Source organism: Oryctolagus cuniculus, chromosome 6 (genome assembly GCF_964237555.1).
Source record: "Oryctolagus cuniculus chromosome 6, mOryCun1.1, whole genome shotgun sequence".
NCBI lineage: Eukaryota > Metazoa > Chordata > Mammalia > Lagomorpha > Leporidae > Oryctolagus > Oryctolagus cuniculus.
This window is the reverse complement of record NC_091437.1, coordinates 62,317,639-62,331,197: the sequence shown is the minus strand read 5'-3', so window position 1 is coordinate 62,331,197 and position 13,559 is coordinate 62,317,639. Positions and strand designations below refer to the sequence as shown.

General features: G+C 44.2%; 1 protein-coding gene across 1 annotated transcript in view; it reads right to left on the bottom strand.

Moving 5' to 3' along the window:
- Nucleotides 1–13,559, bottom strand: part of SIMC1 (SUMO interacting motifs containing 1) — an 88,063-nt gene that overhangs the window by 21,822 nt on the left and 52,682 nt on the right. The window contains exons 5-7 of the mRNA XM_017341586.3: nucleotides 10,297–10,451; nucleotides 4,198–4,350; nucleotides 2,320–2,448 (exon numbers count right to left, since the gene is read on the bottom strand). Of these exons, the coding sequence (XP_017197075.3) occupies nucleotides 2,320–2,448; nucleotides 4,198–4,350; nucleotides 10,297–10,451 (437 nt within the window). The remainder of the gene's footprint in view (nucleotides 1–2,319; nucleotides 2,449–4,197; nucleotides 4,351–10,296; nucleotides 10,452–13,559) is intronic.

Below are 13,559 nucleotides of genomic sequence, written 5' to 3'. Positions count from 1 at the left end.
TCTGGCCCCCTGCTCTTCCCAGGCCACCAGCAGAGAGCTGGATCAGAAATGGAGCAGCTGGGACTCAAACCGGTGCCCATATGGGATGTCAGCACTGCAGGTGGTGGCTTTCCCTTCTATGCCACAACGTTGTCCCTAGCAATGCATCTTTAGATTTCTTATCTCTCACAAGAATCTGGGCTTAAATGAATGATATGGGAGCTGGACTCAAGTGAAATACTCCTGACAAAGTATTAAAAATGTTCAAACAAGCATGGTATTTCTGTATACTTCATTTTTAAAAATTCTTATTTACTTCATTTATGTGAAAGATGGTGGGGAGGGAGGGGGAGGGATTGAAACTTCTCACTTGCTGGTTCATTCCTCCTAAACGTCTACAACAGCCAGGGCTGGGCCAGGCTGAAGCCAGGAGCTAGCATCCCAACCCAGGTATCCCACGTGGGTCCCAGGGGCCCAGGTATTTGAGCCATCACCTCCTCCTCACAGAGTGTGCATTTGCAGGCAGTTGGAAATGGAAGCGGAGCTGGGACTTTCAAACCCAGGCACTGCGACATGGAGTGTGGACATCCCAAGTGGTGTCTTTCCTGCTGTGTGCACTTTCTGCTGCCTGACCACTACAACATACTGTCTTCTTTGAGTACTGACTTTGGGATTAATCCATCCAGGGCTTACATTTGGATTCGTTTGGAATATCATTAGCTGTATAACCTTGGGCTAGTTACCTCACCTTCTTGAGTAGTTATTACTATAAAGGGATAACATTGTAAGATTTCCTGAAAATAAGGAGATGATTATGTGACAGTGACTGACAGAATGGAGCTACTCAATAAATATTGGTCTTAATCTGAGCAGGGTATTTTAATTAAGTCCTACTATGCTACTATTTGGTATGACAATATAAGAAGAAGCCAGAGATGCACAGGAGTAGTTTTGGTCATTGGATGGGAGTGTAGGGATGGAAGCAGGCCTGGAGCTGATGGAGATGAAGTGCAGCCAAACACACTAGCACTCCTCAAGTGTTACCTCTGTACAATGGCTCTCATCCTGCGCCAGCCACTGTTCATGAATTCATACTCACCCATTCACTTTTCTTCCTCTGGATTTAAAAATGGCTTCTTCAAGGAAGCAATCATTGGTCCTAGTAAGAAACTGTGTTTCTTTAGCTTTTCCTTGAGAAATGCTTTACTCATTCGTGTTTATGTAAACTGAATTCCTTATTCTCATTGTCTGGGCTCATTCTACAGATACAACTTTTTCATTTTTTTTTAAATACAAGATTTATTATTTCTTTGAAAGGCAGAGTTACAGAGAGAGGGAGAAATAGATCTTCCATTTGCTGATTAACTCCCCAAATGGCTTCAATAGGGCCAGGCCGAGGCCAGGAACCTGGGGCTTCATCTAGGCCTCCTATGTGGGTGCAGGGGCCCAAAGTGCTTTCCCAGGCACATTAGCAGGAAGCTGGATCAGAGGTGGAGCAGGCAGGACTTGAACCAATGCCCATACAGGATGCCATCACAGATGGTAACTTAACCCATGATGTCAGCCCCAACTCTTTTTTTTTGACAGGCAGAGTGGACAGTGAGAGAGAGAGAGAGACAGAGAGAAAGGTCTTCCTTTTGCCGTTGGTTCACCCTCCAATGGGCACCGCTGCCGGCGCACCACGCTGATCCGATGGCAGGAGCCAGGTGCTTCTCCTGGTCTCCCATGGGGTGCAGGGCCTAAGCACTTGGGCCATCCTCCACTGCACTCCCTGGCCACAGCAGAGAGCTGGCCTGGAAGAGGGGCAACCGGGACAGAATCCGGCACCCTGACCGGGACTAGAACCCGGTGTGCCGGCGCCGCAAGGTGGAGGATTAGCCTAGTGAGCCGCGGCGCCGACATCCCCAACTCTTATCATTCTTGAGTGTCCTCTCCTTCCACTAATGTTGGCCATGGCTGTTTCATTTATCCACCAAGCTTTTAGTGAGCACTCAACACCAGGCCCTATGGATAAGGGTCAGAAGCAAACAGTCATGCTTAGCAGCTGCATGTTGAAAGATGAGTAGAGTGAGTAGCTCAAATGAACAATGGAGGAGAAATCCAGGCTTCATATAGGGTCTCCTGCCCCTTCCCAGAGAGCGAAGACCTCCTTCTGGGAAAAGGTCAGGGAGAAGACCAATGCCTCTACAGATTTCTTCCTATTTTAACCATAGTTTGAAATTTTCTCTCTTGAAATTCTGTTCCCAGTAAGCAGGATAGATAGAAAAGTTATTATTTTTTTTTAAAGTGACTTCTTTGATTTTTTTTTTTAACGAAGAAACAAAAACAAAGCAGGCTCACCTCTGACTCCTCTCAGGAATGTCCAGCACAAACCCAAACATCATCTCTGCAATTTTGTTGGAGCTGCAGGTGGGGGTCCTGTCCACCTCTACGGCGATGGACAGCATCCTCTGAAGCTGGCACACAACCCTGAGCCGAGAACACAGGACACAAGTGAGCGGGAGGGTGCGTGCTGCGCGGGGTCCCCACCCATGTATCCTGGGAACAGAGACTACTGAAGGAGCTTGGAAGCACACACCAGGTCAGGGAGGACTACTGAAGCCATGAGCATGCTTGCATGTAGTAGTTTCACCTACCTGAATCCCTTCTGCCAGACCACACTATCTGAACCTCTCAGAACCTGGGGCTGAGCTGCAAAAGCAAGCTGCTTTTAAATTCAGACACAGAACCACACAATGTCAAGGGTCTAGAGGGCTTGTCTACAACTTCCACACTTTATACATGAAGAAACAGGTTCCAGGTCATGAAAAATTACTTGCATTTCTTTGATGGGGGGAAAATATGTATTTGCCATTTGTGTTTCTCTGGTTGCTGTTTCTTTATAATATAGTGGATTTTTACTAAATTCCTTCTGAGTATTTACATTGGTGAACCTGACCTTGTCTCCCATCAGACCTAGCTGGGGAGAGAAAGCCAGCCTGATGTGGCATTGGGAACCTGGGCAACCTCTCAGAAAGGTGTTGCTGCCGTGACATCAGCCTTTTCTAACTTAATTATTTTTGATGGAAGACAGGCATTTGTTTCCAGAAAGTCTGCAGCCAGTGATGCAGTAGAGGGGCCAGGGGGCTTTGGCATCAGATACTGGTTCTGTCATGTGCTATCCGACCTTTGCCAACTTACTGAACTGCTCTGAGCCCAAGTCTTCTCCTCTATAAAAAAAGGTCAATAATACCACCTATTTCATAAAATTGTGAGTGATGTGTGTGACCTGGGAGATACACTTTCTTTAATAGTAAAAGGTATTGCCTATTAAAGTTGCTGGTGAGATCATGATACAATTTTCAGAGAGCCCTTATTTCTACTAATATTTACTTAAGCAGATTTATAATGATTATTAATGAGAAGCAACAGTGTCTGACTGGTTCCCTCTTGGGTATGTATGTAGCATGCTTCTGGGATAACTGCACCTTGGGGTCTTCCCCAGTCTACCTAAGCAAGTGTTTCCTTGTTCCAAAACTTTCACTTTCAGATGTGAGACTGTTTCCTATCCCTACATTAGTTGAAACCTGTAGGCCCTATATGAAAATCAGGTTGGTGCAACTAGGCTACACTGAAGCACCATGAATTTACAAATGCTATATATGAAATGTCAAGTGGCCTTTAAGAATATGATTGACCTGGAACACTGGCTTACTTGTACACGCACAGCCCAAGCCTTTCAAATCTGGCCTTTCTCAAGAAAATGCTAAGACCATTCTCAACTGCGGGAAAGAAACACCATAAGTCTCTTTCCAGTGCCCTGTAGGAGCCACTGCTACTACACCTGCTGGAACCTGCAGGGTACGCAGCGATTTTTCTCCCAGGACTGAGGGGGAAAACACAGGTCCTTCAGGCTGGAGGCTGAGGGAACATGCACTGTCCATTACTCCTTCTCTAGGCCATGGACACCTGAGGTGACAGGAGCTGCAACCCTTCACGGTCTCTTGGATCCCCTGTCCTCTAAGTTTCACTTGTGCTTTGCAACTTTGCACTCACTCTGTGAACTCCTATTCCCCTAGGGGTGAGAGCATCTGCCTTTGTTCCACCTTTGAAAATAGAAATTTAGCCTTTACTTAGACTGTCTTCAGTCTACACCATAGGAGCTTGCTAGCTTTAGGGCTGTTCTCTCAAACACTAAGCCCCAGTCGCCCTGGGAAGCCGGCTTCTGCAGGCCCTTACAGCTGGTTGGTGCTCTTTGCCAGGCTAGGCTGGGGAGAAGCAGGGCTACCGCCAGCCTTGAGAATTCCTGTTCGTGAAGAGGTTTGATTCCCATTTGGGGGCTGAGTTAGTCCATCTTCAGTTACTGCTTTGACCAGCCACTTGATAACATCCCTGCAGTGGGAAAAAGATAAGAAAGAAAAGGTTTAAGCTTCTGTCCTAGTTACGGTACTCAGGGCTGAAGCCTTAACCTGGGGTCCCAGGTTTCTAGATTTTCCCAAAGGCAACAAAGAGTGCCCATACAAGCTAACTAAAATACCCACTTGTTCCTTCTGAATGATAATGGAAAGGGACTTCTAGGGTCAAAGAGCAGGGATGTTCCTTCAGCAGGTGGGAGGTTGGACTGGGTGACCACCGAAGTCCTTGCTGGTTCTCTCTATTAGGTGTTTTCCATGAATGCTGATAACTACCTTTGGGAGTCTGTGCAGTGGTCATACTTTATAAAGGGGCTTAAGCTCCACAAGTTTGTGAGGTAAAAAGCATGTCAATAGTCAAGACAACTTTTGATGATCACTTTAGAGATCTGGGTGGAACTGGTGGACTGAATACACACTTTATTTTGATCTCTCCTACAACTCCACTAGTACAAAAGGAAATCATTTTTTAGAACTATCCACAAGGTGGGTGGGTTAGTGGCTTACTAGTTAAGGCACCCCTGAAGACAACTGGGTGTGATACTGAGCTCTGCTCCTGACTACAGCTTCCTATTGATATAGACCCTGGAAAGCAGCGGGGCTCCTACGAACCATGTGGGAAATCAGGATTGCGTTGCTGGCTCCCAACTTTCACCCCAGCAGGGTGACACTGAGTGCATTTGGGGAGTGAACCAGCAGATGGCAGCTCTTTCTCTCCATGTGTCTCTCTAACAAGTAAGTTAATTTTTTTTAATCCACAAAGCAGAGGAGAAGAGGCAAGGAGACAGTTAAATTTTGGAAAGTAGAAGGCAAATGAAGAACATTCACAAAATAGAATATGACCTATTAGTCAAAATGAATAAGCTACTGTGGCATAGGCAACAACACAAACCTTAGTACTATAAAATATCAAGTGAGGCTGGCGCCGCGGCTCACTAGGCTAATCCTCCGCCTAGCGGCGCCGGCACACCGGGTTCTAGTCCCGGTCGGGGCGCCAGATTCTGTCCCGGTTGCCCCTCTTCCAGGCCAGCTCTCTGCTGTGGCCAGGGAGTGCAGTGGAGGATGGCCCAGGTGCTTGGGCCCTGCACCTGCATGGGAGACCAGGAAAAGCACCTGGCTCCTGGCTCCTGCCATTGGATCAGCACGGTGCGCCGGCCGCAGCGCGCCGACCGCGGCGGCCATTGGAGGGTGAACCAACGGCAAAGAAAGACCTTTCTCTCTGTCTCTCTCTCTCACTGTCCACTCTGCCTGTCAAAAAAATTAAAAAAAAAATCAAGTGAAATATAAAAGTTTTGACATATTAAATATGTATATAGCTAAAAGGAACTAAAATAAAAATACATACTTTAGATGAATACATTGATATGAGATAAAACTACACAGGAAGACAAGAAATGAAATAATTTAGATTCAGGATGATGATCATCTTGAGCATAGGAAGGTATGGGGTGAGATATGGGGGATGGATGCGTGGTTAGATGAATGTCATTGTCAAGGTACTAGTCTATGGTGGGAATACATTAAGAGATGGTGATTGGGGGTTGGCACCATGGCGTAGCAGGTAAAGTCGCCGCTTGCAGTGCAGACATCCCAAATGGGCACCGGTTCGAGTCCTGGCTACTCTACTTCCGATCCAGCTCTCTGGTATGTCCTGGGAAAGCAGTAGAAGATGGCCCAAGTACTTGGGCCCCTGCACCTGCATGGAAGTCTCACAAGAAGCTCCTGACTCCTGGCTTCAGAACAGCCCAGCTCCAGTTGTTGCAACCATTTGGGGAATAAACCAGCGGATGGAAGATTTGTCTCTCTCTCTCTCTCTCTCTCTGTCTTTATGTAACTCTGCCTTCCAAATAAATAAATAAATCTTAAAAAATAAAAAGAGAAGGTGATTACAGAGGCCAGTGTTGTGGCATAGCAGGTTAAGCTGCTACCTGTGATGCTGGCATCCCATATGAGTCCTGGTTCCCATCCCAGCTGCTCTACTTTTGACCTCTGCCAAAGTGTTTGGGAAAGCAGTGGAAGATGGCCCAAGTATTTGGACCCCTGCCACCCATGTGGGAGACCCATATGAAGCTTCTGGCTCTGGTTTTGGCCTGGCCCAGTTCTGGACATGGAGGTCATTTGGGGAATGAACCAGTGGATATTTTCATACACCTGTCTTCCAAAAACCTGGCATCTGTATCTTTATCTTTTTTTTTTTTTAAAGAATTATTTTATTTATTTGAAAGAGAGTTACAGAGAGAGGCAGAGACAGAGGGAGAGGTATTCCATCTGCTGGTTCACTCCCCAGATGACCGCAATGGCCGGAGCTGCACCTATCTGAAGCCAGGAGACAGGAGCTTCTTCAGGGTCTTCCACACAGGTGCAGGGGCCCAAGGACTTAAGCCATCTTCTACTGCTTTTCCAGGCCATAGCAGAGAGCTGGATCAGAAATGGAGCAGCTGGGTCTCGAACCGGCACCCATAGGGGATGCTGGCGCTTCAGGCCAGGGTGTTAACCCGCTGCGCCACAGTGCCGGCCCCTGTATCTTTATCTTTAATGCAGGAGATTGGTGATCTTCTCTGGAAAACCCAACCACCTAAAGAGGAAAGATCCAAAGACACTGACACAAGAGATTTTCTAAGAAATGAGCGACCAAGTCCACCTAGAGGGAAGTGCAGAAACGTTGAGTCCTCCACGTCCTCAGAGCTTCTGCTACCTTCCATGCCTCTCACCTTTAAACATGGACAGAGCACCCAGGTTTACCAGACACCTATGGGAAGCTTCTCACATAAGAGGTAGAGAGCAAAAGAGCCTCCCTTCCCTGCCAAAAAGGGGGCAACTTGGGGAAAACAGATATTATGCAGAGAATAAACAAAACAAAAAATCCATCAGCAGTATCATCAAAGATATGAGATGGTAAGAACCCAGAAAAGAACTGAATCCTATTTGTTATTTTTTACAAGAAACATAACAAAAATTAAATATATATTTTTTCCAGAAATGAAGGACTATGTTTCCAGACTGAAATGGTCCACTGATGTCAAACAGAATGGATGAATACAGACTGACAACCAGCACACTGGGCAAAAAGGGGCCCTCACGAACTTCCGGGGGAAGAACCAGGACACACAGCAAGAACCAGCACCAAGACTGCTGAGTTTCTTAACAGGTTAGGAAGCTAGACGACAAAGGAAAAGTGCAAACTTCTGTAGAAGACTTACTTCTACACTAACTACTCGGCCTAGTTATCAATCAATGGAGGAGGAGAAATCAGTATTTCCAGACATAAGAAAATTTCAAAAACTTCACTTCCCACAGAACTTTCTTAGGAAGCTATGAGAGTGATTTAACAAAATGAGAGAGTGAATAAAAAAAGACAAAGGACAAAGTAAAACAAAATAACAAAAGGACAAAGAGACACAAATAAACAAGAGAGCCGCCTTTGGAAAGATGAGAAGGCAACGCCCACATCTGATCCAAACTGAAGGTCAGAACATCCCACACTAGGGCTCCGAGAAGACACTGAGAAGACTACTCAGTGTGAACAAACGGCACCATGCAAATACGGGAATGAACAAATATTAACTCCAGGGAAAAGAAAGAGGTACGAATGAAAGTAAAAGTAATCATAGTTTAGTACTTGGCTAAACTCTGACTAGCATACACGGTCCTGGTATAAGAAACAAAACAAAATTATGATATGTTATGGATACAGCGGCTGGGAAATCTATGTGTGATGGAAAGGAAGTTGGAGGGGGGATAAAGAAAAAGCTAACTGCTCATCTTCCAAGCGGGGAGTCAGTAATAGTTAATAGCTAACAAGGAACCAAAAGCTGCAACTTGTCCATGTTATTTAGTCACATGGAGGTAACTACCAAATAATCAACTTAATCAAAGGGTTGGGAGAGGGAAATGCATGTGAAGTGACCTGGAGATTAGTGTATTTTTAAAATCTTGTAGGACTAGTTGATTTCTTGTATGCATAATTAAAAATGGAAGAAAGAAAAGAAAATTCCTTAAGGGGCAATATGGAAACTGACTTATCATTTCTCTCCCTTTAAAGACTCCCCTGATGGGGGTGCTGGTGTGTAGGTTAAGCTGCCATCTGTGACCCTCGCATCCCATATGGGTGCGGGTTCATGTCCTGGATGCTCCACTTCCCATGCAGCTCCTTGCTAATGGCCTGGGAAAAGCAGTGGAAGATGGCCTAAGTGTTCGGGGCCCCTGTCACCCTCATGGGAGACGTGGATAGAGCTCCTGGCTCCTGGCTTTGGCCTGGCCCAGCGCTGGCCGTTGTGGTCATCTGGGAAGTGAACCGGTGGATGGAAGATCCCTTTCTTTCAACTCTTTAGAAATAAATAAATTTTTTAAAAAGAAACTTAAAAGACTCCTCTAAGGTATACTTTACCTACAATACATTGTACAGGTTTGTCTGATGAGTTCGGATAAATACATGCATACATCAGTAATCATCACCTCAATCTGGTATCTACATCTTAATAAATCAAGGGCAGCTGGTTTTCCCTCCAGCAGGAACAAAGGAGAGTTTTCACTGATTAAGCACAAAACAGAAAACCTAGTTTGCATTTAGAGGCCACAACTCCCTACCCCACAATGCCTAACTTTAAACCCAAGAATTACACTCCCTGTAGCGAGAAGCTCATTCCATGATTCCATGACAGGTGGGAATGAAAGCATCTCTGAGAATAGTGGGTTCACGTCTCCCATATCCAGCTTACTCTAATGTGTGTGTTCACCAAGCATAATGGGAGAATTTCTCTCAGGCAAATGGGTATGTAACCTAAGGGGGAAAAGCTGACCAAAATATAATGAAAATTTTTTTAATTAAAGAAGTTATAATAATCAAATCCCATATTGGCTGGCAAAAATTATTCTTAATAAATATGTCAGAACATATGGAGATGTAAGTATGAGTGAAAGAGTTTTACTGAAAAACGGATGTTGGTATACTCCCCAGGGAGAACCATTTTCCAAAAATTCAAGGGGTATAGTTCCAGTAGAAAAATCGCAGCCTGAGATCCCTACCCCAGAAATCACATTTTCTCACATTTTACATACTTCACAAATATGTAATAGTTCTATACTTTGAAGCTTCCAAGAGTTCTGACCTTGATTCTACAAAAGAAAAAAACAGGGGGCCGGTGCTGTGGTGCAGCGGGTTAACGCCCTGGCCTGAAGCACCGGCATCCCATATGGACGCTGGTTTGAGACCTGGCTGCTCCACTTCCAACCCAGCTCTCTGTTATGGCCTGGGAAAGCAGTAGAAGATGGCCCAAGTCCTTGGGCCCCTGCACCCACATGGGAGACCGGGAAGAAGCTCCTGGCTCCTGGCTTCGGATCGGCACAGCTCCAGCTGTTGCAGCCATCTGGGGAGTGAACCATTGAATGGAAGACCTCTCTCTCTTTCTGCCTCTCCTTTCTCTGTGTAACTCTGACTTTCAAATAAATAAATAAATCTTTAAAAGAAAAAGAAAAAAACAAACCAGGAACAGGTGCTTGCTACTTATTGTACCTGATTGCCAGTCGCACTAGTATTGTCATATTACTTTCCAGAGACTAGTAGTGACAAATGAGGTTTACACGGAGTTCATCAGAGGGATGGAAATAAATTTGTTTATACAAGCTATGAAATATTTTACAGAAGTTAAGGTTTTCCCCTGCATCTCCCAAGGTACTTTGGATAATAGTGAAACAGACTAAAGAATGCTTGATGGCCTTCAGAAAAAATCTACCCAAGCTATGGTGTCTGCCACATTGTAGGTAGAGGGTTTGTTTCATGTTTATCTATAGTTTTAATAACTGTCCCTCTGATGCTATCCAGAGACTAGGAAATCTCATTTACCTGACAACTGTAGCCTTCAGCAGGTGCCCACCTGTAGCCCCAACCTTGTGGCACCCCAGGGTTCATGGTTCACGTGGCTGTTACCTGACATTGTGGGGCTGCTTGTCACAGGACAGCACTGTGTTTGCAATGGATTGCTGCAGGTGCTGTCGCTGCCTCCTCAGGATCTGCTGGAAGTCATCCTCCAGGGTCTGTACTACGTAACGCAGAAAAAGGACTCGCCCAGGCAGAGTCTGTCCCTGTGGGAGAAATAACGAGAAGTCGTTTTTCCTCTCAGTCTCCTGGATGACAGTAAGCATTGGGTTCTTATTGATGCTAAGTCCAAGAGTGATGATACCTAAAAGGCTCCTGGGGAAAAGCAGGTGGCCTGGCTACTTACAAAAGAGGACAAACAGGGCAACTGGTAAAAGAATCGCATCTTTTGGATTCTAGGGCTTAAAAATAACTTAGTCGAAGGATTGAGGAATTTCCTAACAGCTAAGCTACAATCGGAGGTCTACTAGAGATGAATGTGGGCAGTCAGTCCCTTCTTCACTTAACCCGACAACGAGCCTCAGGATGAATCCACACTGGGGATAGCAGAACACACAGAGTAACTGGTTCCTTACTGATTCTGTTCAGTGGCCAGGTCAAACGACATGCTGTCCACCCCAGTCCTGAACCTCCTGCAACGTGAGCTGATGCGTATTATTAAGTAAGTCCGAGTTGGGTCTTCTGTTACTGAAATGATCCTAAGTGACACAACTGAAGAGCAATGGGCTTTGGTAGCAGAAAGCTCTAATGCTTTGTTTTAAATCCAACCACCCCTTATTTAACTTGCCCCCTCTGGTCTCAGTGTCCACAGCTCATTTTAACTGAAGGTAAGACAGTGCTTGTCCCAGAGCAGGTAAGTATGTACAATTTGTAAGTTTCCCTTTATGGGGAGACCAGTGGTGGAAGCTCAGGAAGTCAGGCTTCGAAACTTCCAAAGATAAGAAGGCACCAAACTGTTTGTGTACTGTGTGGGAACTGTTAGACTCCGGGATAGCTACAGTCTCTGAGTACACAAAGCTCATGGATCATGGGTATTGTTCAGGCAGCAGGGAGCAGAATGACCTAAGAACACCTGTCTTCTTTTTTTCCTCTCTTTTTCGAGTGGAGGTGATGATGAGATTATCTTTGTTTTCCAAATATGTATAATTTTTGCTAATCCTCAAAAGTGACTCAAATGGTTTTTTAAAAGCCAGGTACTTGTAGACTTACAGTGAAAGGGAGTCCACTGCCACCACTCTTCACTGCCACCTGTCCCTTCTACCCATCACCCTGCAGGGAATTTCTAATTTTCTTTCAAAAACCCTAAACATCTCTGAAGAATAGGCTTCTTCAGTTGCCAATTTTGGAAATTCTCTACTGGTTTCTTCTATGCTAGAAAAGAATTTACCTCAGTTAATGCCAATCCCCTGGCTCTTTTCTTCCTAAAATAACTATATCAATGACCTACAGACATCATTTATATGCCATACTTTATGGACACTATCTCATGCCTCCTTACTTTAGATGACACGGATATAATAGTCCTGCTATTTCTTTTCATTTCCCAACCTTTATTTTCTATACTTTTTCATTTTGTATTGTCAAGGCTAATAAAATTGTCTCCTAGGATTTGCATATAAATGGATTCTAAGTGTTATGACTAATTAGTGTTCTGAGTGTCAGATCTATGTTGACATGATTTACTATATTAGAAATCTATATAATATGCTAAGAAAATAATTCCTTTCTTGGGAAGTTTTTTTCTTTTTCCTAGAGTTTTCTCCCCTCTCATCATTGTCTGCCAATATAATATACTGCTTCCAACTCAAGAATGATATTGATTCTTGAGGATACAATTCTTTCTCAAATTGTTCTGTTTTTAAAAGCAACTTTATTGACACACTATAAAAGCCAACCATTTAAAATGCATAATTCAGTGATTTGTAGAAAATGTGCTAGGTTGTAACAGGAGTCACTGTGCACTTACTCCTTATGTAGGATCTTTGTCCTTAGTGTGCTATACATTGAGATTTAATGCTATAACTAGTACTCAAACAGTATTTTTCACTTTATGTTTCTGTGTGGGAGCAAACTGTTGAAATCTTTACTTAATGTATGCTAAACTGATCTTCTGTATATAAAGAGAAACAAAAATGAATCTTGATGTGAATGGAAGGGGAGAGGGAGTGGGAAAGGGGAGGGTTGCAGGTGGGAGGGACGTTATGGGGGGGAAGCCATTGTAATCCATAAGCTGTACTTTGGAAATTTATATTCATTAAATAAAAGTTTGAAAGAAAAAAAATGTGCTAGGTTGTGCAAATATCATAATTATTTTCACTACCCGAAGTAGGTCCCTTGTGCCAACTTACAGTGAATTCCCTTTCAGATCTCCAGCTAAAGGCCAATTAGGCCACAGCGCTGACCTCGCTACTTCTTATTTTTATTGTTTTATTCTATTGATGCACAGAAGTTTTGAACTTCGATATAGTGCCATTTGTCTATTTTGGTTCTGCTGCCTATGCTTTTGTGTTATATCCAGAAAATCGATGCCAAATCCATGTCGTGATGTTTTTCCTTATGCTTTCTTCTGTGAGTTTATACTGGATTGGAAGTGGAGCAGCCAGGACTCGAACTGGTGCCTACAATGCAGGCAGAGATTTCATCGGCTTTGCCACAACATCGGCTCCCAGAATTTCTGCAAGTCATTTGTGAACAGAGATAGTTTTGCTTCTACTTTTCAGCTGGATGTCTTTTATTTCTTTGTCTTGCCTGATTGCTCTTTCTAGGACTTCCAATACTATGCTGGGTAGAAGTGGCAACAGCAGGCATCCTTTTTGTTCCTGATCCATGAGGCAAATGTTTCAGTCTTTCACCACTGAGTATGACACTAGCTATGGGCTTTTCATATATAGCCTTTGTTATGTTCACATGGTTTCCTTTTATGTCTAATTTGAGCTTATTTTTAAATCATAAAAGGGTGCTGGGTTTTGCCAAATGTATTTTCTGCATCAAGTGAGATGATCATGTGGTTTTTGTCCTTCATTCTGTTGGTGTGGTGGTAGATCACATTGGTTATCTTTCATATATGTAAAAAACTATTTAAATTTCATTTGAAAGAGAGAGAGAGAGAGACAGACAGACAGACAGACAGAATCTTCTATTAGTTCACTCTCCATATATCCACAACAGCTGGGCTGGGCCAAAGCCAGGAGCACAATCTGCGTCTCCCACGTGGGTGGCAGGAACACAAGTACTTGAGCCATTACCTGCCACCCAGGGTGCACATTACTAGGAAATCACAAGTAAAGCTGGGACTTGTACCCAGGCACTCTGAT